Here is a 26,338-nt window from a genome sequence, read left to right as displayed (position 1 = left end):
TATTCTCACATGATATCTACGAAACTTAAATAATAATGAAGTATACTTATAAGGTGCTTTAACTGTAATTATAATAATGATAATATTCATTCTGTTTCTAAAATTCAATATTTTTTTTTTAAATTATCGATTTCAAGTGATAACATAAATAATTATGAACTTCAATTGTCATCTCATACTCAAAATCCTAGCAGTCCTGGCATTTCATGGTTAAGTTACCATTCTAAGAAATAATGAGCAGTAAGCTCCACGAATACTAAACAGGTATGAAAAACAAATGTTTACAGTGCCACCATGTGATATATTTATGTACTAAAACTTTGAACAACTTTTATAATTTATAATATAAACTGATTTTATTGCGACATATTTAAACGTAAGCCGTCGTTAGCAATTACAGTAGCATCAATTTAAAATTATCTTAAGATTAATGTATATAATTAAAATTCATTCAGATTAAAATAGCATTATTATTGACACTTAACAACTCTGTAGTAATTGTACTGAAAATGTTGCCATCAATTAAGTTCGTAGAAAAAGAAGTAATAAACCATTTGTAGACGTCTCAAAGACTGATATTTTAATATCAAAATACCTGGTATTAAAAGATATGAAAAAGGAAAATAAGTAGAGCGCAGAGAAAGATTTGAAGCGGAACTTGTTGCAGTTTGTTTATACCATATCAGGTTTGAAGATACATAACAGATAGCACTAGTTTAATACAGATTTCTGCAACAAATGATTCATAGCAACAATATTTGTTGAGCTAAAAAGAAAAGATAACAGGCTTCTTTATAGGTTCCATTTCACTTCCTATCCATTGAGTACCATCTAACCAGAAAGCCAAATCTGACGCAGAAACGTCTCTTAATAACCTACAAACAGCTATCTAGTCACTATAAGGGTTAGCTAAAAACAACCACTTAGTCACAGTCAGGGCTAACTAAAAATAACTACTTTATCACTGTAAGGGTTAGCTAGAAATAAACTATCTAATCACTTTTAAGGTAGTTAAAAACATCTACTTATTCATTGTAATGGTTATTTTTAAAATATAAAGAACTATATTTGATAATTCTCGATGGCAAAGCAAGTAAATAATATAGTGATAGAGTACTCTTCAAACTATCAATAACAGTTGTGAGGTCAGTACTGTAAATCAAAGATTATATATGCAAGTTCCCACAATTCATTGGAGCGGCAGTATTATTAGTGTAAGCAGCAGAAATAAGGAGAGAATATTCCAAATGTTGAGAGCTAATCTCATTTAATAAGGTAGAATAGTTCAGCATTATTTTATTACTTGAAATGTGATCCATAGTGTTTGATAACAGAAGTAGTCACATCTGTCTTCAGAACATGTTTAGTATATAGGGAGAGATTGGTTCGTTCCATACACAAGACTGACTAAGGGACAAGATGTTGGTATAGAAACCTACATCAACTTGAAAGAACTGCGCGTTTTGTGTGATCACTGAAACTTTTCTTATTTGATCTCTCCTTTAGAGATTAGTGGAAATGATAAAAACTGTGAAATATTAACACCAACGATGTAAGAAAAATCTTGATATTGTTCTAATTGTTATGCGCCTTTCAACACAGGGAGCTTCAAAATTCATTCTAACGTATAGGAAAAGTAAAAAAATCTCCCTTTATCCAATTGAACTAAATAAATAGTTTTCTAGTTCTGAATAATAAAGCAATTTTTAATCAAAATATACGGCCGTTACACTCTTTGCTTCAGGAAATGTGCGTTTTAGGTCATTTGATAAAAGTTATGTTTTTATCGTCAACTCGTCAGGCATGATTTCAAATAGAATCCTTACGAAATCTGGTGGTGAAATAATATCCGGGTATTACTGATATGTTAGGTCACGAGGTTTAATTCTGTCGACCTGTTTCGCTGAAATGTAGACCTGTTTATGATTCAGTAATGTCGTAAAAATTGTCTTTTTTGTACACATTAATGGTTACATATTTGGTTGAAAATGATTTCGAATAACATACATTTAAATCGTTTCTCTCTGATCAGAACTGAAAATATAGTTGATTGAAATGGAAATTGAAAATGATTTCGAATAACATACATTTAAATCGTTTCTCTCTGATCAGAACTGAAAATATAGTTGATTGAAATTGAATAATAAGTTTGTTTACTTTTATTTCATAACCTTTGCTCAAAAATACATTAAGGATTATATCTATAAATAGATAGGTTCGTTTGTAATGCAAAGATTCCGTTTGATTTCTTTGTTTGATTTTAAGCACAAAGCTACAAAATGGATTATCTGTTCTCTGCCCACCACGAGTATCGAAACCCGAGTATTAACGTAAAAATAAACCTTTGGACTTATCACTGAGCCACCGTGGAGCACACACAAAGCTATGAGTTAATCTGCGCTCTGTTCATTGAAGAGAATTATACACTGAATTTGGTATTGTAAGTTCGAAACGCACATCCGATCCATCGAGAAAATTACGTGTAGCATTGTGTATGTGAATATTCCACGTGTTTTCTATCTCCTTTTATTAATACAATAATTTATAAAAAATTGTTATTTGATCATTCTCACATAACACATTGGTCAAAAAGTTTATTAAGTTAATTGTTGTACTAGCTGTATGTCGCTGTGTAATAGTCGTTTATTAAACATTACAAGGTTAATTGTAATATGAAATTAGACAGTTATATTTTACTCTAACAGTCAGGGATGTCTTGAAGTTATGACTGCCCTTATGTTTCATTGGAATGACTAGTCATGCAATTAACACTAGTCCTTCAGATTAATTCTGACATTAATAAGTTACTTAAATAACTTGAGATTTATTCAGTATTGAACAGAATGTTAATGGAGTTAATTTTGCATGCCATTTCATCTGAGTAATGAGTAAGTCAAACATAATTCTCCAGCAAAGGCATATTTCAATTGTGATAGTTAAAATATATTTTTATTGTGTTTGTTCGAAAGAAAAATGTTTAGTGTGATTATAAATTTGAGTTCAGATGATCTATATATTTCATCTGCACTCTGTTAATGAGAGAACACAATATTATTTCTCAGTAAATATCTTGACGAATCTCCAGTTACTCTGCAGATATATCTATTCATTCTTAGAGGAAGTAAGAGTTATCTGAAAATAACACAGAATAGATAGGAAGTAAAAATTATGGAGCTGTGACCACAGGATATCTTATTGTGCAGTTTATGTGTTTCCATTTCTAAATTATTGTGTATTTAGAAGAAATATTATGTTCCTCAGCTTGAGAATTATGACCAAGGATAAGATTTGTTCACTAAAGGGAGAAGGTTGTCTATAAGTTGTTTGGTCTAGCAAAAGCCCTCTACTAGCTGTGGGATTTTTGTCAATGATATGAAGGTCCATGACTTATTGCTCATTATGGATAGTAAATTTAGATCAGTTGATCAAGTTCTCATCTCGAAGATCGACTTCAGTGTGAGAAAGGCATGAATGACTGACAGCTATTACAGTGGTATAGAATCTGGCAAGTTTGAGATCAAATGGTTCAGTTTATATAGGACTGTTACGTCTTCACCAACCAAAGCAACCAATCGAGCTCTGGTGAAAGCCAATAGAAAATAGTCGAGAAAGACTGGGATTTCAGTTGGTGGATGATATCTGTCAATAGGAGGTACCTCATCAGCAGATGGAAAAGCAAATATCTAATAATGAGAATGAGAATCTATGGGGTAATAGAAAGGCAGAATATATCCTATAAGGGTGATTACCGGTCACGGGAAAACTAGAATAAAATAAGACTGATAGATGAAATGCTGAGAGCCACTCTGTGCTGAAGGGACTGCTACAATAATTTATGTGATATCAATAACATCTCAAACAGATGCTTAGTGACAGTTCATAGTGGAAAGGCTTTGGTCACAACTATACACCTACCATGAGTCAAACAAAGCAAATTATGCCTCGAACTTTCAAAGATAAAGTAAAAAAAAAGAAAAGATCTTGACCATTTCCTGAACTAGATGGTCTCTAGAGCTGGTTGCCTAACATCTGATTTTTAGTTTATATGGTCAAGCCCTGGATCCCATTGAATACTTGAGTAAAATTCAACTTCAAGAGTCATTGCACAGCTATGACGACAGTTTGACTTACTGAAAAATTAAGCAATCGATTGGATCACGGTCAAGGCTTAAAAGAAAAGTATCACTGTAGGTTAGACTCTTTTTACACAATCTGCATGGGAAGGCACACCCAACTTGATAGATAATCTCATTTATAAAATTTCCTGGAGAAACAATGCGATTTATTCTGGGCATGAGAAATACTCTCACTTTAGCAGAGGCAGTTTCTATCATGACAAGGTTCAGAGTCGTAATTCTGAACTTCTTGCAGGAGAGGAAAAAATCTGAAGCAAGAGCGGAAGTAGCTGTAACTTCAAGAGACTATCTTGCCCAATCCATAAATCTCACTGAACATGAGTAATATTAAAGGTTAACCACAAATCCTGGTGCAGCAGCACAGCAGAAATAACATTCAATGTATAAGCAGAACTATACTACCCCTCCCATAGTTTAAGTACAACAACTGATGACAGTTGTACTTCTGTCCTAACATATGTTTGGAAAATAGGAGCAAAAATGTGTGCTTTGCTTGTGTAATCGTGAATTACGATAAACTGAATAGTTTATACCTTCTTATGCGAAGTCAATAACTTGTAAATAATTTACAGCAAGCAGTAAATGTTGCTACTACAGCTCCAGAAAACTAAGAGATCTCAAGTTGAGCTTCGCCATTGATTTGGAGAGTGCAGCAACATTCATCTTACACTGAAAGATTTGATAGTTGATGAAGCTTAACATTGGCATCCTTGGGACGGCCATATTATGAAGCCTATCAGTCAGTTTCAATTGTTCAAATGGGAAATGATGGTCTGCTGGTCATGTTCGTTCTAGAAACAGTTGACTGAATGAGTACATGTGGAAGAGGATGTTACGGTACCCCATGTACACAAACGGTATTCTGTAGTTTGCTGCACATAACGTATAGTGTGACAGTGCTGTGTAATGTGGCTATATAACTCTTGTATAAAATTGGTTGTTTTCTGTCCAAAATAAAGCAGAATTACCTTGGGCAGTTATCTGTTTAAGAAGAGATAAATACCTAGAGATTTTTTCTAATTACTGGTGATCAATTAGCTATCTTCCCACTAGAATTATTGTTTGAATGATAAGCAGAGTAGATGTAATTGAGAGTGGTTGTAGTGCTCGTTTCATCCATTGTAATCACCAGATATCGTATACCTGACTGCTTACACATCTAAAACCATTGTCTGAGGATTATAGAAACATTCTGAATATAGTGTTGTGAAAGCAACACAGCATCTTGTGTTGGTTTAATATTCCAACATATTTATGGAACCAGATAACTGATTGGGTTGAATAACACCACAAAGATACAGGCGATTCACATTTGATTATTCAACCTCCACACTTACTGCCCTGGGACAATAATGATGTCGCTAGTATTTAGTTATAGTGGATGTTAAACGAATAAATCATATAACCCTCAGAAAGAACTTATAATCTCCAGTAGTGAATGTCAGAACGAAAGAAAGTACACCCATGTTCTGTGTTAATTTTAAATGGGTGAATTTGGTAACTCGCATAACATCTTTATCTTGCTACAAACATTATTGTTAAGATGAGTCAAAATGTTCTTGTTAATTTGTCATGTTAATTCTGGTGTCTAAATACTGTCATATCGAACCAAATTATAAGAGCAGATATAAGAATACTTTTAGTATGAGAGATAGCTTATGGGAATTTTTCATCATACCATTCTGTCAGTGTAGTGAGACCATCACAATAAAGCTTACATTCAAAGGATTGCAGTGGGAGAAATACCTTGTATTTCTAAATGGAATGTTTATGCTTTCTTACATGTTCAAATCTGCAACTGATAATCTGAAAATAGAATGCCAGCAGATAAAATGATAAGCTTGAAACTGAAACCATATTTAATAATATTATTGGTAGAGAGACTGGCTCAACCGAGCAAGAAATCTGGAACTTCCTTGATTTTACATTGTGTTATCAATGTTTTGCAGCAAACTTTTCCCAAGCTGGTGCACCATCAATTGCCACTGAAGGGAACAAGCATTCCAGCTACTGAAGAATCCTTTAGTGAAAACCCAAGTAAAATCATATACATGACAAATTATAAATTCTCGCTTGCAATAGTGATAGTGGAACGAGAACAGTGTTATCGTATCTGTAGGACAGAGTATAATGTGTAATAACTTCTATTCTAGTCACATGCTCACGACTCGTAAATGCAGCTATTGTATAACAAAGATATAACTGCTAGAAACTGTGGTATATAATGACACCAGGATGGATCACACATTATTAAAATAGTTGATGAACTTTAAAAGAATGAAAAGAATAATTATATGTTAAATAGCATCATTTCAAGAGTATAATTTTAACATGTAGTATTGTCCAGACCCACTGCATGGAAATATCAATGGATTTTATCACTGTGTGTTAAAACCCCGTTCACTCATTGAATGTCCTAATTCTAAACACTGTGACATTAAGCCATACGGTAGGTGCTTCCACTGCTGAATAAATTCCATTGTTAATTATATGGGAAGAACAAATGAATGATTTAATATTGCATCGGTACACTTTACCATGTAGCAAGGTTTCACAGATGCATGCAATCTGTGAGCAACTATATGTGCAGAAAGATGTGTTGTACCATTGTTATTAACCACTGAGATGTAAATCTCAACATGTGCTGTAGCTAGTTGTCACCCAGAGCTCTGAGTCAAGAGATCCTCCAAATTATGTATAACATAAAAACAATAAGGTACCAAGGCGTTACTCACACTTATGCTAACACTCAATGGTGGTTATTCTTGCCACGTTCAAGTATCAGATGCACATCAGTGATGTCAATATTGTACAATGTGTGCAATCTAAACAAAAATCTAGTAATTAACACAGTGGGCAGAGGCTTATTCATTGGTTTACATGATGGTACAATACATAAAAATAACAGCTTATGCATTAACGAGGGTTGGATAACATGTCTCAGAGCATCTGAAGAGATCTACACTGGACAGGGAGCTAACTTCACCAGTCAACTATTCTATAATTGGTGTAAAATATTGGTGGTGGTGAAGAAATGACATTAATTTTATCATTTACAGCCTAATGGTTTTTCATAATGGGTAATACAATGAGTCAAACAAATGCTTATGAAAAATTCAATCCTGATGAAAATGACTCGGATGAGCACTCGCTATATTTTATGTGGCATACAGAGCAACTGAGCATAGACCAGAAGGTTATTTACTAAATATGCTTATTTCCGAGTTGAAAGTCATGCTCCTTAGAGCAGATATCCCACAATTTGTGAGAATATACGGGGTAGTTAACCTTTAGATTAGTTGTTGTACACTTGTACATAGTTTCTGTAATAGAACAATGCAAGAACAGACAGATCACTGTAGCGACTGGATGTGGCTTTGGTATGTACTATCAGTATGAAAACAGTTTCATTCCAGTTGGACAAAACGTTTCTTTGCAATTCAACAATTCGATTTATTATCATACAAGTTACATCACACATCCCAGCACTGCAACAAAACTGCTGTAGCATCAAGCGAGGGGGCAGAGCTACCACAGTCTTCCCATGGTTTATATTTATGCCACATCCAATGCTTATGATGTCTCTGCCCAGGCGTAATTATAGAAGAGAGAAACAAAGTGTTTGTCATTGAAATGATGGCTCACAATAAATTGAACTGTCCATGCCTGCCATGCAAGTCGCATAGAGTTGACAGCAAATGGTAAATGCTGCTGTCACAATGCCAGAAAACGAACAGAGCATAAATCTGGCTTGATCGTGGACTTTGGAGAGTGCAACTAGCAGCCTACACTTAAAGGCTTAGTAATTAGTTCAGTTCTCTTAAGGCTGGATGGAGCTTAGTACGTATTTGTAAAAGTATAAAGCTGAAAGATTGAACTCTTGGAAGATATAGGAGTGACCAGAACAGTGGTAGATATCGCAACACACCAATATCTCTGGGTAATGTACAGTAACTTCATTCTTTACTATGGAGCTCTATCAAATATTTAATCTGGAGAACTGATATTCAATGTCAAGTTTATCTATTGTTGGACAGGTCAATCACAAGTGATATTTTGTGATTTGCTACTAACGAAATCTAGTGTGTCCAATACTCTGTAACACAGCTAATGAGCTCTTTTCCTGCCCCAAAATCGAACAGTATTAGATTGAACAATTATCTGTCCAATGAGGAATGAAGTCTCTATGCTATTTTGTAATTTTGATTGATCAACTGCTCATCTTCTCAGTACAGTTGTCATTAGTATGGTAAGCAAAGTATGAATAACTAGGTTAGTGGTAATTCTGAAAATAAGTAAATGGCTTCCAACTCATCTGAGATATTTGTAGAAGGATTGTATCAAAAATGAGGACCCAATTCACTAACATAAATTCAGTAGCTTATTGGTTTGATACAATAATGTATTCGTGTGATCAGAATGTTGAATTGGTCGAAGAATAATGACTATCCTCAACAGAGATACAGATGATGAATCCCCAATTAAAGAACTCACACACAAGCTTTCGTGGACCATTACAGATCTAGCTAGTGCTGAGATAGAGTGAATGTTAAAGGACAGGATCATATAACTTTTACAGAGTGCTTAGTCGTCTCTAATAGTGTTGTTAGCTGGTTGTTTAGTTTTGAATTAACAGCACTTTCTTTTTTCCCTTAATTTCCATTCATCTGTCGCTGAGTCGGTTTGTTTGTTTTGAATTTCGCACAAAGCTACTCGAGGGCTATCTGCGCTAGCCGTCCCTAATTCTGCAGTGTAAGACTAGAGGGAAGGCAGCTAGTCATCACCACCCACCGCCAACTCTTAGGCTACTCTTTTACCAACGAATAGTGGGATTGACCGTAACATTATAACGCCCCCACGGCTGAAAGGGCGAGCATGTTTGGCGCGACGGGGATGCAACCCTCAGATTACGAGTCGCACGCCTTAACACGCTTGGCCATGCCGGGCCACGCTGAGTCGGAATTGTTCAATATTAGACTTTTTACTATAAATTTTGCTTAGACGGTGTAAGTTCCAGAGTTGTTGTAAGGGCTGTTTTGTGTGTGATCCTGGTAGCTAGGACAGAATGTGTAACTGGAAACAGTCTAAACACTTAGTAGAACTTCTAGATAATCAGATTCTATTTGATCTAACTCTTTCTATTTATGATGAAATATTTAGCCCTGGTGTCTACCTTTTTTTCCTCAGCTAACCACGTGTGTTGTCATTATATGTTTGTTTAACTCCATTAATTATCTTAAGCCATTGTTGAATGGATATAAAGCATGCGCAAGATATTCTCTTTTCAGCCATGAGAAAGATCTGGAACTAATGAACATTCACAAGATGCTTGAACCCAGTCTAATTCTTTGATAAAAAGAGGATATAGATGAAGAAGTATTGCTTGGAATTACATCAGATGCTCATGATCTTGCCAAACCCACAATGGACTATCTCTTCATTATCTCAGGGTTGGGCACCCCCAACAGGTGCTCCTCAGTCCAGATCACCAACAGCGGTTCTGGCTGCAGCAGACTATATATCACTATTGCCCACTTTTCATTGATGACGGATGTTTCTTTAAGTGTTGAATGAATGTTAAATTAAAGGCTATTCTTGATGTTTTTTAAATTGTAGTCAAGTGTATAAGAGTATTGTATTAAAGTCAAAGTTTTCTGTATGTAAAAGCTGTTATATTTATTTATCATAGACAATATTATTTTATGAAAATAATTAATTCTCTGAATTAACCTTTATTAACCTTGTTAATTACTAGCTGGGGTACTCGTCCCCTGAACAGATGTTACATAAATTCATGATTATTAAGAGGTTATCTTACATGAAATTGTAAAATAATGCAAAAAACGTACATAAAACTGCAAAACAGAAAATGCAAAACTGAAAATTTGTTTCTATCTTCCCATAGATCCAACAAACAGCCAAAATCCGTTCAAAAAGAGTGAAGTACTAGTAGAACTGCAAAAACAGCAATAAAAACCACAAAACGCAAAATTGAAAATTTGTACCTGCCACTGCAGGGACTTAATGAACCTCGATATCAATTTTGGTGAATATCCGTTCATATCCAGGAAAGTAGTTATATGAACATACAACAGACAGTACTATTGTATTTGTATAGAATACGTAATAAATACATTTGCTTCATTTTTAGAATGCATCATTTGTAATTGATCTTTGTTAAAGTGTATTTCATTGTTACCACCGAGTTGTGATATCTGTGGCAAGTGTAAGTGTTTTTATAGGACAGAGAGAATGTTACGCCACTCCTTGACCAACGTATATCCGTAAATCTTATTGGCATTAGAGTTACGAATAATTTTAGCTTGAGGACAAGCTTAAAGAAAAGCGTGACGTATGTCGTCCCTAATTTAAGAGAATAAGCTTCTTAGCGATTTATTTATTTCTGAATTTCCCGTAATGCTACATGAAGATTATCTGCTCTACTCATCCCTAATTTAGCAGTGTAACACTAGAGGGAAGGCAGTTAGTCATCATCACCAACCATCAACAGTTGAGCTACACATTTACTAATGAATAGTGGGAATGACCATAACATTATAACGCCCCCACAGCTGAAAGAGCGAGCATGTTTGGTGTGATGGAGATTCTAACCCGCGACCCTCAGATTACGAGTCGAACAACCTAATCACCTTGTCATGCCGGACCTTCACCTAAAGTAGCGCCTTTTATTTTTCCATTTTAAATATAATTGCCAGATCACCTTTAGTATGCGAACTTAAACAGTTAGCTTTTCCACTGGCAGACGGATAATCTACTGAGATATGACGCTCTGTTATGTTTCATTGGTAATGACCGGTCCCGTAGTAGCGCTGGTCGTTCTGGGCAAGTCTAAAGAGTTAAGTACGTACCGTGAAATTTATTATTCTGGAACAAGAATAGCAAAACACTTCGTTTTACATACAACTTCTTCAGAATAGATCAGAACAACTTCAAACCAAATAGTCCATTGTGGCAAGTAATATACATTCGCATGATATTTATATGAATAAAGATGAGTAATTTTAATTGTAAATTTGTGTTTAGTGTTTCTCGCGAACTCAGCCAGAGAATATAGAATTATTTCCCATTAAATATCTTGATGAAATATCCTGTTATTCCACGTACCTATCTGAAAATATCAAGCCGTCCTTGATTTTGAACTGATAGACTCGAAGGAAGACAGCTATTCAGTAACTCTTGAGCTAATCTTGAATGACCATATAATGGAATTTGACCCTCACTCTTCGTGCACACCTGAATCTACAAAGTGTAAAACATACTTTTACGGTGACGGAACTACAGCCCATAACTTTTGGATCCACAGCACGGGATCATTAACCGTTAAATCACCCATGCCTTATTTTGGGCGTATACGAACAATTTCAAAATAGATTGACACTTAGAAGAAACATCTTTACTTATAGGTGAAGTAAAACGACCAACAACCAAGAATTATCGGGGAATAAAGGGTTGGGTTGTTGTTATTGTTTTGATTTAACCACAAAGCTACTCAATGGGTTTTTCTAGGTTGTAAATCCGCAGACATATCGCTGAACCACTGGGGTGGCAAAGAGTAGGGAAGAAAACACGTTTTATAACTGAAAATACTCCTATAAATAGGGATCTCTAATCTTTTAAAGACAATTAATTCATTATCGACAACTTAAAAGTATTCACATAACACAAATGTAGACTTCAGACGATAGGAGACAAAAATAACTGCTCAGAACGAAAACAACAAGTAATTCAAGACGTATTTGTTACAAAACCTTCTACCATTTGCTTCACTTAAATTATTTATAGCTCTGAAATACTTACTGTGAAATTATGCTTCCGTTGTGAAGCTGTTACAAACCTTTCTTTGTAACTCTTCACCTTCTAACAAACTTTCGGCGATGAGCCAAGTTTTAATGAAAATGTTTTTTTAACGTAGATTTAGGCATTGTTTCAACATGTACGAAGCTCGACCACATGTATTCTTCGAAGTAAGTTGTTTATTGAATTTAATAGATTGGTACTATTTACGACACAGAAGTATAACTTGAATGGATCTTAATGGCCTTGTTAAGAAGAGAAAGGATGGTATGAAATCTGACTTAACCTTCAGTGAAAACAGAATTTTCTAGTCTGAACAGGCGGTTATTTTAAATTAATTCAAAATTAGAAATTTTTTGTCCTTTTGCATGATTAGTCATTTTTAAGATCAACAATACAGGGAGTGTTAGTTGTAAAAAAAGAAAAAGTGCGTAAAATCGGCAGATACATAAACTAAAACCCGTGAAGCACTTGAGTAGGTTCTTAAGTGGAATAGTTCAGATTCTTTTTAGGATAGATGTACAATAGTCAATATTCCACTCTTAGATCCGGGACCATCTGCTCATTTACTGATATAAACAAAACGTAGTAGCTGTTTCAAAGATTGCCTCATTATTTCCTCTCTCGAATGTTACTGAACAAAGACTTTAAAAACGTTATTGAGCCTGTCTAAGAATCAAAATGCGGAGTTAAAGCAAAAACCCCTTATTCTTGATAAAAGTTCAACACGAGAGTATTCCAACAACGTAGAGACATAAATTATATATATAAAAAGTATTTAATGACACTTTAATAACAAATAGTAAACAGCAACAAGGATGTTGCAAATTTATTAAAAACATACGTGCAGGTATTCAGAGTATAACAAATGGTCAAATAAAAAAATTCTCACATTTGTTTACAGCAACAAACCTAATTTAAATCGATGTCTTTGGTCATAAACTGGCCCGGCATGGCCAAACGTGTTAAGGCGTGCGACTCGTAATCTGAGGGTTGCGGGTTCGCATCCCCGTCGGGCCAAACAAGCTTGCCCTTTCAGCCGTGGGGGCGTTATAATGTTGCGGTCTATCCGACTATTCGTTGGTAAAAGAGTAGCCTAAGAGTTGGCGGTGGGTGGTGATGACTAGCTGCCTTCCCTCTAGTCTTATTCTACTAAATTAGGGACGGTTAGCACAAATAGCCCTCGAGTAGCATTGTGCAAAATTAAAAAAACAAAAACAAATCGTCACAAACTTAAGTTGTTTTTTTTCGCTTAGTTTCTATTCTAGTAATGTATCGAGCTCTCTACCTATCCTATGACAGTGCATTTAGAAAGATAAATCATATACTGTTGATGAATTATATTATGAAAACCTTTGTCTTTACCTTCCTCACACAGCTCAAACATCAAATCTATTTGCGAGATAAACAATACATAAATCTTGGTATTAACTAGGCTTCATGATAAGTTTCTATTTATGTGTATCGTAAACCGTTTTGACTTAAGAAACGACTATAATACTCACCGTTGCTTTAGAAAAAAACAGTCAGAGAGAAATGACATTGACGTTCCTGCTGAAACATTAAAGAGGGAAACAGATGTAGAAAAATTTTGATTTCGAGCCGAAGAAACAAGGTTTGCTGTGATAGATGAGGACAGCACTTACGCTCCACTGCTGGAAAAACAACAATACCTTCCCTGGATCAACACTCGGTATGAGCCCGTATTCAACTATGACAAATGTTCCTTCACATTGCCCATTCAAATAGCTGACTTTTCTTGTCCTTGCAACAGCCATCAACTCTGGCAGCAGCATTCGTCACCTTTCTTGGTTCGTTTTCAACGTTCTTTTCTCTAACCATTAGGTCTTGCTCCGGATAATGAAAGCTCAAGACTTTCTCTGTGTCATACACAACTTTCGACACGAGCACTTCTGGGTCTTCTAAATGTGGATTTTCACGAAAAAATGTTTTAATACACCAGCTCCTAGAATAGACCACCAGGTGACATTGTAGTTTTTCATTAAATTATGTTTTTTGTGAGAGAACGTTATCACAATTAGTTTTGTAAACATTAATTTTTAAAACTAAATGAAACGCATGTTAAATATAGTCTATATTTTATTGAAAATAATTTAAAAAATTAAAATAAACAAGAATAACATTCACTATATTGTGAATAAATAGTATTTTTATGTGTTTCGTTCCAATCCATCTCGAAACATTTTTTCTCCTATCTATCTATGCATCTAGCTATTTAGATACTTATATGTCTATGTGGGTATATAGTAATTTTTCCTATATAATTAGTAATTTTTCCTATATAATTAGCTACATAACAGCTTCGTGTCAAAATGTTTGAAATTTCTAGATAAATACTTATTGATCTGTATATTAACAAACATAAATTATTATATAATTAGCTATATAACAGCCTCGTGTCAAAATGTTTCAAATTTTTGGATAAATACTTATTGATTTGTCTGTCAACGAACATAAATTATTATGACTTTTCACCTACAAATAGTGGAGTTATGAAAAAGAGAGAAATAAATACCATAATTAAATTGGTACGGGAATTATATGTGTATGTAATATATATATTATGTATTAATTTTCTAGAAGACATTATAATACTTGTAGTACTTGCTGACGTTATAAATATTTTACGCCACCAGGTAGCACTAGCTTGAGAAATATAAACAGCTCATTATCATTACTTCAACTTCCAATATGCCCTTTAAAAAACAAAACAAACTGAACACATTAAGCAGTAAACTGGATCACTCTTAGTTATAACTTTGAACTCTTATCACATCCTATTTAACAAAGTACCAAGAAAAATAAATCATTGTGGTCACAGTTCTAATGCAGTTTCCTTATTCAAATGCATGTTATTCATTCTTGTAACAAATGTAAACAACGTACGATTAGCATTAAAAAATGAAAAACAGATTTGGAGCATCATCAAACGCTATAACAACGCCTACATTTGACGTTAATTGTCTCTTTTTGGTTTGGTTTTACAAATTACTAAAAGTATAAAAGGGCCGATAACTTGTCTTTAAAGTAAGCTAACACAGTCAATCATATCGCTAGGAAAACATAAGACAATAGTTTTTGATTTCTCGATAATAGTTTTCCTTGACAGACCCATTGTTTATTTATATATCTATGCATGTATGCTAATGATAATCCATTTATCAATCTACAACATTTTTATAACTGTACGTTTCCTCTTTTGTAGTTATCTCCACAATAAGTACCGAAGACTAAACAAATATAAATATAACACGAGTAGTTTGTGTAGCATGGGTTAACTGGTTAATTTATAATTCTTTACTCGACTAAGCCTAGTTTAGGTTGATTATCATCACTGATTACAACAATTCAATTGCAGGACTTATCAAAAACAAAACATAATACTCTCTCTAAAAAGTTACCGTAGGCTTCTTTCGGATAAATTTGATAAATTGTTTATATTCTTTCTTCACTTATTTTAATTCGTACTCTGAACATCATGTAATTAAAACATGATTATTAGGATATTTCAAATCGCTAGCGGGAATCCATTTGCATCAGAAATTTATGTTTATAATTAAGTACAAAGCTACACAATAGGATGTTTGTGCTGAGTACATTATGGCTATCGAAACGCGATTTTTAGTGTTATAAGTCTACAGAATTACTGACGTGTCATGTGAACAATATGGTGTTTGTTTGTTTTTTCCTTCTGTGAAAACAACATGGAGGAAACCGTTTAAATGCCATGTTACATCTAAGTATGTTTATTCGAACACCTGCTACAGTTAAGAAAATCTGATCAAAAACAAATTAGGAGTGAAAAAATAAAGGTGCAGCCAGAAAAAATATTCAGTGTGCGACTTAAGTGAATAAGATCTCATTTTACGGCCAAACTGGTAACTACACTTATAGCATTGATAAGAATTGTACAACAAATATTCACTCACTAAAATCAGCTAAGCCACCATTATGCTCCAAATATCGAGGTCGGGCTGGCTAACTAATCATTAAATATTTACTATAAAATGTTTATCAATGCTTAAGTTTGGCTGCTAAATTTGATCTCGTTCCTTTAAACCACAACACCTTTTTGGCTGCACCTTTTTATTCACACCAAAGGTGTTTTTCTTAATTAGATATCACGACATTTCGTCAATACACGCCAACAAACCATTGCAAGTAAGAAAGAGACATCCGATATTAACCAACATTATCCTTAGGGGCGAAACATTATTATTTGGAACAGACTTACACTTACAGAACCAACCAGATCCTTTTAAATATATGGTGGTAGTTTTTCTCCCTAAAAGAGTGTAAAGCACTCTGTAGAACCATATCAAGCATCATTAGTTGCGCTAATTGCTTAACCTAATATCACGTGACACTAAACGCTCTTTAAGCAAAAGAATTACATAAAATTTTGCAAACTGGTGCTTTAAAGTTGACACCGAATAAAGAATAATAACTGTTCATCTGTATAACTGTTTTGAAAATATAGGCTAGAAACTATTAATCTAGTTTGCTTGGCCTAACCAATACCAAATGTATCACACGTGCTTTTACCCCATAGTTTTGCTGCTCTATATGAGCCATCTTTCATCCGAATAACAAGAGACTAAACATAGTCCACTTTTTTTTCTTAGATGAAAATTTCAGACTGATAACTCACGTGACCTTTTGCGTAGGCGTGCGCAAACATTTTGATCAAAATTAAGCAGTTTTTGTTGAATACCTTTGCACATATAGTTTATATTTAAGTCAAAATTAACATTTTACTGTAGGTTCTAAACATATATCAGTGTTCCAGATTTGAAAAAATTTCATGAACGTTAAGTACGTTTTTCTATCAAATAAAGTCTCTGTCGTTTTAGTCCAAAAGAAAAGAAGAAATTGAATCAAAATTGAAGAAAGCCCGGCATGGCCAGGTGGGTTAAAGCATGCGACTCGTAATCTGAGGGTCGCGGGTTCGCATCCCGTCGCGCCAAACATGCTCACCCTTTCAGCTATGGGGGCGTTATAATGTGACGGTCAATCACACTATTCGTTGGTAAAAGAGTAGTTCAAGAGTTGGTGGTGGGTGGTGATGACTAGCTGCCTTCCCTCTAGTCTTACACTGCAGAATTAGTGACGGATAACGCAGATATCCCTCGAGTAGCTTTGCGCGAAATTCAAAAACAAAATTGAAGATTTTATACCTCGTGTATTGCTTAACGGATTGTCTTGAAAGTTGGTATATGAAGTAAAACCCAAAAGAGCATATCCACTATATGACAGTTTGAATCGACAAATAACGCACAATTTACTGCAGGTTGTTCAGGCCACAAGAAACACTAGGTTAGAAGAAAAATGCAGGTAGACCTACGTATTAAATCTAGGTGTAACTGCATTGTATCACCTTTAAGACGAGCAATGTGACTGCATTACATTAGTTCTTTAATAAAATGTAATAACAGTTTCACATGGCCAATACAACTGGTCAGCACAATGCAAGACATATAAGCACATAAACTCTTCATTAGATGTACGGCCAAACAAAATAAGAGATTCAATATTGTAAAAAGAAGACATATTTAATCGTTACCATTCGTCTCTGTATCTTCTTCAATTCAATAGCAATGATTCATCCTTGATACAAGAAATAATGAAAAAAAAAAGAGTTAGGCTTACCTACATATGACCCACTGTTTTCACTGTTTATGCCCACTAGGACAGAGCAGTGGCCGTAAACCGTTTTGATAAGTAAGAAATTAGTGATATATGCATGTGTGGTTCTCCATATAGAACAACCTACAAATACTATAACATCCAGATAATCATTTTAATTTGCAACTTTGATGTTATTGAGTGACATGTAAAACATGAATTAGAAATATCAGTTTCATGATATAATTACTGACCTGTTCACGTTTCAAAAAATAATTATATTTTTAGAATGTCGTCCCTTATCGTACTCGTTAAAGATCCATTTAGAAGTAATTCATTGTTAATAAAGGCAACCTTCAGTTTTAAGATTAAATTACTCCTTTGTGTAAATTATTTAGTAGAACGTTGGAAGGACAAAGTAAGCCTAAACCGTTAAAAACTGCCTTTTATCACAAATAGATAACTGCACAGACTCATCTCTGTTTGACTGTTACGAAGGGTATTATTTATACCTTGATGAATCACATAGAAATTATACTATTCGAGAAATGTATACAACTCATTTAAAGCGTAGGATTTTCAGGAGATTACAAAATCATGGTTTGTTTTTCTGTGAACAAAAGCACCAAAAATCTAAACAATAATAAGAGGCTACAGAAATAAGAGTCCCAGTAACCACGCTTTTCTTGAACATGTAATTTTTGTAATGGATGAATTGACAACACAAATGCTGAATGAGTAAGTTCTACCATCCAGTCCCCCAGTATGTCTGTGGACTTATACTGCTAGAAACTGTTTATCGAGACCCGTGGTGGGCAGAGTACAGATAACCCATTGTGTAGCTTCATGACTAATTACAAGCAAACAAATTTACCATAAAAAATACTCTGATTGCTTATTTCATGGTTCATCCTATTTTTTATCCTTCGTCATTTGTTCCATGGTTGTAATAAAGTACAGCACATATCATTTGTTACACATGATGGTATGGCTTACAACGAATATCATTCCCAAAATATTAATCTTCAACAGGAAAATAAATGCCATCTACACGTTCTTTCATATGGAAGAAACGTGAAACAGGTGGTCGTTTTTATATGATTTGATACTACAGACTACAGATTAGGTCTTTTAGGGTTAATGTTGTACCTTTCTAGATATGTTTTTTGCATTTTAACATGCCCAAAACTAAGCAATTTTTTTCTCAACTTCAGCCAAATGTGGCCGATCTTCTATAACGCTATTAACAAAAAAGTAAATCTTAATGCTACTTGAAGAAGAAAGTTTTCATTTGTAACACGATGAGGGTATACCACGTGATAACCTCTTTCGAAAGTTTGATGTAATAACTCATATCTCAGACCTTATACTCTGTTCACAAATGGTGACATAATGTGAAACTTGCGTGTGGAGTCAACATGTACCTCGTCATCATCGTCCTCTCTGCCCACAGAGACCTGCAAGTACTAAGTTATACGGACATATATATATTCAAGAGACCCCAAGCGTTAACTCAAAAGTAAACCTGTCAACGTTAATTCACTTGCCGGTAGCGTAGACCATACTCTATCATTCATTTATCTTTGTAATTATGTCAGAATGATAAATGGATCTTGCTTACCGACTCGCTATACATACATAAACCGTTAGAAACATGGTACGGCCTTCACTCGGTCGGCTGTCAGGTGCTTATTGATGGCTCCTCAGGGTGAGGCATGAATTTTCTTCGGACCAACTCCCCAATTGAAACACAAAAAATGCTGAATATAAATAACACGGTAGCTCTGTGAGTTAATTAAATTTGTTTCCATGCATGATTTATGCTTCTAAAGGTGTATAGGGTGAACAGCATAGTCCTGAAGGGGCTTCATAGGAAGTATAGTCTTTAATATCGTCTCTTTGTAATATTTATGTGTGTGTGTGTGTGTGTGTGTGTGTGTGAAGAAATACTTGCTTTAAAATTGATTCCAATAAGGAATTCACAGATAGTACTCAAAACCAAACACGTGGTATAATTTTCAGAATGAAGCAAATTGGTGATATTGTGTCGTTAGTGAGCGGAGGGGAAGATACCTAACAATTGGAGAGTGCTGCTCCAATATATACATGTATATATGGGTCTCATGTTATAGGTCAATAATTTTCATTATTTTATTCACACATTGGGGAACAAAACGTGTTTTCGAAACTATATTAGTCTAGATATTATATATTGGACTTTTTATACTTTTACTGCGATTCTGAAGTCGTTTCAAAGGCAAGATAACAATCAGAAAAAGTTTATAAAAAACAAAGTGATCACGTTAGTGGTAAGAAGCTTAGGCGCATTCAACGTAAAAAAAGGAAAAGAAAGACCACACTATGAGGCTATGCTTTCAACGCGAAACCCTAGTTGAATTGTGAATATTCATTCTCTTAGCTTTGAACTAAAATAACGTGTCTGACTTTTTATGAGTAGTTAACTAAACGAACCATAATAAAATGAGATGAGTTTTCTTTCATTTTTATCTCTTCTTGAAATATCAGTGATTTGTGGCTTCTCTCTTGCATTAATCAATTACAGTTGATATATGTACACCTCGTACCAATTATAGCCTTATATCACAACTTAGCATATAAATTTTACAGGTTGACACAGTAAAGTATCTGTGTACTTGTATAATTTATAACACTGACAGGCGACGTGAGTTGGTATTTCATAGTCATTGTAAACAAGCCCTCACCTAGCGGATTGCTCGGAAAGAGAAATGAGATAATAAAATATTTACTGCGTAATTAATCATTTCACACATTTTGCCTACACATTGAGACTTTTATAATTAAATGTCAGTTGACTCGCGCCGCATGCAGAGTTTTTCACCCCCCCTTCTGTCTTTTGTTGAGCTTCTTTAGTGAGCATTACTTATTGTTAGCGAAGTCAGTCAAATTGATAATGAAAAAATAAAGCTTCTTATGTGAAGTCGAATCCCTTTGAAGTTGATGTTTTAAACGAGTACGTTAATACCCTTACGCGGTATTTCGACAAAGAACTATGTCACAGGAAGAGAGAAGAAATCAGATGGTATCAGTTTTGTTTTCTCTTGTTTGTCAGTTTCAATTTACATCACCAACGCGGTTTAGTTTCCGGCGTTTCTGATTTCTTATAAAATCCGTCAGTTTGTTTCCTACGTAAAACAACTTTCACTAATTTAATTTATACATCTTCAAGACACCGATTCAACAACAACAACAACAAAGAAGTCTTAGCATTTTATATGATATGTATTTTAATATCTGCTTAACACATGGTCTGATTACTACCCTCCACATTTCCTGATGCTGTTATTTTACTAATGAAGAAACCCAAAGATAAAAAGAGACAAAATGAGAAAGTTTTCACTGATAACATAAAAAACACACTTGTGTATAACAATAACTTTACTTCGTGTCCGTCATTGTTTTCACTTTTGAATAAAACGGTAACATAGAAATTGAATAACCTCCATGATTTTTAGTAAGTTAGCAAAGCTCACGACGTCTTTCAAGTGAACTAATGTAATTTAATTTAAAAGTTTCTGGTTTTTAATTAGGTAGCTTGTTGTTTTTTAAAAAAATCAACACAAAAACTTATATATATATATACATACCTAAATTGTATTCTAGTAACATGGTGAATGCAATATGTCAGTCAGTCAACAAAACGGTGATTTTGATAAGAATGTCAAAGTGCTGAAAACGTATTCTGACGTAAGTACCTTTAACTTGTTTCAAGTAAAACAAAAGTCAATTTCCTGCCCTTCTTAAACTGATTCGGGAACGATTGTTCATACCAATCCCGATTTTGTGCCTGCTTTAAAGAAACTAGTTTTAAAGAATCAAATGGGAGACTGTAAGAAGGAACGGAGGCACTCTTGTACATAAAGAACTTACCTAGGTAATTTGTAAGAAGTAGGAAATGAAACGGTTTATTGTATTGCAATTCTGGATAATGTTGATTACAAGAAAATAGACAATACATTACTTTGCAATAAGCAGAGATTTGATAATAGGAAAAAGAACCAGAGGTTATAGAAAAAGTAGAAAAACAGAACAGTCAAAATTGTATATACATCGGATTAAAACCAGTTTGCTTCCTGAGGTCATAATTAAGATTTTAACCAGTTTCTGTTAATTTCAGATCTAGTTAGGACTTTGAAAAACAAAAAAAAACCAGCTATAATGTTAAGGAATACGGTCAGATCAAGTTGTTTTGACCTTTATATCATAAGATTGATGTGATTTAGTGCTCGAGCCCTAATATAACCAGGAACTCGAATCGTGCTTACAACTATGAGAGCGTTATAACCAACAGAATCGATCCTGCTATTCACTTAAAAGTAGCCGTGTGGGCGGCGAATGTTGCGGACTGGTTTCCTTTTTTCTGGTCGATAATTAAAAACGGCAATGACTATTTAGCTTATGTGTCACATAAGGTGCAGATAAGATGAAAATACTAAATATCAAAATTGATATCATAGTCATGGATAGCTGTTTAATGTTTTACAAAATTTGCGGACTTCTAATTAATCAGAGATGACTTTCATTACAACTTCTAAAGAATTATTCAATGGGTATAAACAACCAAGACTATGTCTGGAAATATTTTCTATCACCTGGAAAATGGTGAATCAATCAATCGTCAATAAGTGCAATGAAAAGTAATGTTCATGAATTCAGCATAACCCTCACTAACGGATATGAGAGTTGCTATGAGCATATGAAATCGGGCAAGTGCACAATGTCACATTGCAGTCCTTAAGCTATCAAGGTAACAAAATAGGAGAAAAAAGCATAGAATAGATAGTGATGTATCTCAGAACGGCTGGTATGGGTATTAACACTTTCATTGATAAGGAGAGAATAACGTTTCTACCTTCCTAGGTCATCTTCAGGTTAAGAAGGAGACGGTTTGCAACTGACCATTGCCGTGCGCGTGTCTTAGGGACGTACCCGTTAATACTCTGGACCATAAGACATGTATGTGCTTGGCAACGGTCATTTGCAAACTCCATCTTTCTTAACCTGAAGATGACCTAGGAAGGTCGAAACGTTGTTCTATCCTTATCAATGAAAGTGTTAATTTCCATACCAGCCGTTCTGAGATACATTTTTATTTCAAGTGGGTTTCTCGTCATCAAAAAATAGAATAAACAGCTTTATTATGAGAACGTAACAGGTAAAACGTCAGTCAACATTTGATCCCACCTTTAATGATTTATAACGATACAATTATACAAAAATCAAATAAAAATAACAATCATTATTCATATTCACTATCGATTAAACACTAAAACTGAAAATTTTAAGCACATATCAGTTTGTGTTTACTTAATAAATGTGTCAATTTCCGGCTATAATTGTAGTGTGTTAATGCTTCTGGGATCAATGTGATAAAAAACGTTATTTAAATTTATATATATGTAAAAGTTTGCATTTTTATTCAAACCATTTTAGAAATTTTGACAACTGACATTATAAGGTACTTTTCATAGGGAAATAACACATTCTGTGTTATAGTTTAATATAGCCACTTCACATATCATTTCATTTGATGGTTCCCTTCTCACAATTCCAGCTAATTTCGAAAGAAACTGACTTTTTTCTTCCAACACTTATGACATCACAATGTTTCAGAAATGACTTAACTTATGTTTCTCACAGCTTCCTAATTTCCCGAATTTTTTTTCACCATTCTTTATAAAACTATTGTGACGACAAATAGTTAGGGCACAATTTCGATATAATCAAATGTATTAACCGGACCGCCCCTGGTAAAGAAGGAATGTTTAATATAGTTCTACAGTTTATTACGTGTATCTACACTAATTACGGCAAGCTTTTCGTAAAATGTGCAAGCATGATACTCACATAAATAAATTATACGTATTACGAAGGTATTTGTACTCTAAATAAATGTCTGAACTGATGACATCATTTAACTCAGACTCTGATTAGTCAGAATTCATTGTCATGTGAATAATACTTTTTTTTCCTTCTTACAGTTTGCTATAAGAAAACAAACACACAAAATGGCACTGCAGTATAATAAAATTACACAAAAAATGAAATGCGATGCCAGATGTCTCTTAAAAATATGTTTCAGTTATCATGACTTTTAAGGTAATATGAACAAAAGTATAATCAAATGTCATTAAATATCGATATATACATGTTTGATTGAATAATTTTTATAATGTGTTACAAACAAACAAAAAATAACCCATTAAATCCTTTATATACTAAATGGGTTTTAGAATATATAATGTTTGAGAATTAGGATAAAAAAAGTTATGTCAAAGTTAAAAACGCCCTTAGCGATGTACTTAACTAACCAGCATTAAACCTGCTTACCTATTTGCAACGAAAAGAACTATTAAGTTCGGGCAGCTTCATGTCATAACTATACAGCCTAACGAAAAGTTTGCATAGAGAATAGATCAAATCTTAGCTTTGGTTTAAGTATTTGTGCTTATTTTTAACTGTCACCGACTCTAACATTTAACATGTGATTTCATTGTTAGCCTTGGTTTGTTACATCGGAATTTATTTGACATGCTCACCGAATATCTTTCTGTGCTTCAATCTATCTCACGTGCATGCTACGTGTTCTATTACACAACAAGTGAAATAAAAGGCTTTTGTAGAATAAGCTGACACCAATGTGGGTTATGATGGATAGCTGGGTTGGTTTCAAGGCGGGAACACCTGGTCGACATATAATTCGGCTTCTACTCTACACCAATTTATCACTGAGTGCTAGTTAAGAGCACGGAATTTCGGGATATAATTGCACGTGTTCTCTTTCTTTTCTATTTGGTTTTTTTTTTTTGTTCTGAGTTAAAAGAACATCAATAACTGCTGGTAGGTCTTATATTTTATCGGCCGTTCAATGAAATGTTCGTATATTTGTGAATACAGTTTAAAAAAGCACTCTCAAAAAATCTGATCCGGAGTTGATAAAAAAATTAAACACCAGCAAGGGATATGTCAGTTCTTGTTTTTGGTCAAGTCACTGTCAACGCCGATATTACTTTACAATTGAAGTTGGTTTGTACCTTTTGATCAAAACGTAATATAGGGTTTAGGGTGAATAGTAAGACAGCTCTACAATTAAAATGATTATATCATAAAAGATGAGGTCCTGGGGCAACTAATATCCATCGGTGGACATATTGAAAATTATTAGTTTTATCCAGGAAGAGTACACATGATACAGGATATTTCAATATGCCTTCTGTCATTTCTCGTCAATATACAAAGCCTATCCTTAATTGAACTTACTCCAGTCATAATCTGTTCTGGACAATTTTCATTGGTCCTTGTAACATTGAAAGAGAGGGTAGAAAAAGATAAATAAAGCAACGTTAGTGTGTGTGAAAAGTGATTTAAGTATACAGTAGAATATGGTTTTGAAACAACGTCCTATATTGTGTCAGAGAGTTTATCATGAAAATATATATTTCTTTTTAATAAGGTGTCATCATTTGAAATATTTTTAATTTATAATTTTTCTGTATTTATTATCATGATACTGTTTGAAAATGCTAAGTTTATTCATCAGTTCACTTGTAGCTGTAACCCTCTGATACAGCGGTAAGTCTACGAATTTACAACGCAAAAATCAAGGGTTTGATTTCTCTCGGTGTACTCAACAGATAGTCCAATGTGGCTTTGCTATAAAAAAGACACACCCACATTTGTAAGTAAACATTGTAGTTATTCTATGTTTCTCGCTAGTTTTATATATTACAGGCTGAAGAAGTTTTATAACGTCGTTTTCATGTTCTCATTAATGTTGAATTGTCGTCATAGAATACATTATACGACCAAGATTAAATAAAATAAACCTAATAGGAATAAACAAAGTAATTTAAAATATTGTTATTGATATAACTATAGCACACAAAGCATATTTTCTGCTTTACTTCTGTACTCATTATAAAAACTCGTAAAACTACCATGATATTCAGACGAAAGAAACTAAAGAAATGCACACTTTAAAGCATACTAAGTAATTACCTCTAGTGAACTTTTTGTGACTACGTAAACTAAGAATCGTAAATTCAAGCAACATTTTACTTCATGATTTATGTCCAATATCCAATTATTTCATACATGCACATCCTTATTTCATGTCTTGTTCATTAGCTTGTTGTTTTTGTTATTCTTGGAAAATATGAAAAAATAAAAGTTATGTGCAAGCAAACTGGACAAACAACTCATACCCTCTTAGTGAGGATATAATGTCATTCTAAGTAAAAAATAAGAAAGATACATGATGATTTAGTAGTTTCTCAACAGCGTCTTTTAGCTGTAGTTATTAGCAAAGCGATGAAATGGGGAGTACACAGTGTTTGCTTTCTACTAAAATATACAAAAAGGAGCCTGTCCTCAAGCTTATCACTGTGAATTTATGTTTAAACGCAAAACAAAATAACAGGCTGTCCGCTTTTTACTCACCCACAGGTATCGAATATCACATTTTAAGGTTATAAACTCTCAAGCTTAGAACTGAGGTACTGGCGAAGGAAAGGGTGTCGATTTGTAAGAATGCTTATTAGCATATATATGTATGTAAGCCTTCATGATACTTTTAACAAAACATCTAGCTGTCAGTATTCTTTTTAATGATGACGTGAGTGTGCGTGTGCATGTTCATTAAACTGAGATTCTTGATAAAATAAAAAAAGCATAACCTGTTTTCTTTGAAGGACAATTTGATC

At 34.0% G+C, this 26,338-nt stretch overlaps 1 protein-coding gene across 1 annotated transcript in view; it reads right to left on the bottom strand.

Moving 5' to 3' along the window:
• LOC143257685 (uncharacterized) overlaps positions 1 to 14,008 on the bottom strand; it is a 117,329-nt gene extending 103,321 nt beyond the window's left edge. The window contains exon 1 of the mRNA XM_076516728.1: positions 13,457 to 14,008. Coding sequence (XP_076372843.1) covers positions 13,457 to 13,494 — 38 coding nt within the window. The 5' untranslated portion in view covers positions 13,495 to 14,008. The remainder of the gene's footprint in view (positions 1 to 13,456) is intronic.
• Between the last annotated feature and the right edge of the window lie 12,330 nt (positions 14,009 to 26,338).

The sequence above is a fragment of the Tachypleus tridentatus genome, chromosome 7 (genome assembly GCF_004210375.1).
Source record: "Tachypleus tridentatus isolate NWPU-2018 chromosome 7, ASM421037v1, whole genome shotgun sequence".
Taxonomy (NCBI): domain Eukaryota; kingdom Metazoa; phylum Arthropoda; class Merostomata; order Xiphosura; family Limulidae; genus Tachypleus; species Tachypleus tridentatus.
Note: the sequence above shows the minus strand (reverse complement) of the source record. Positions and strands in the feature narration are given on the sequence as shown.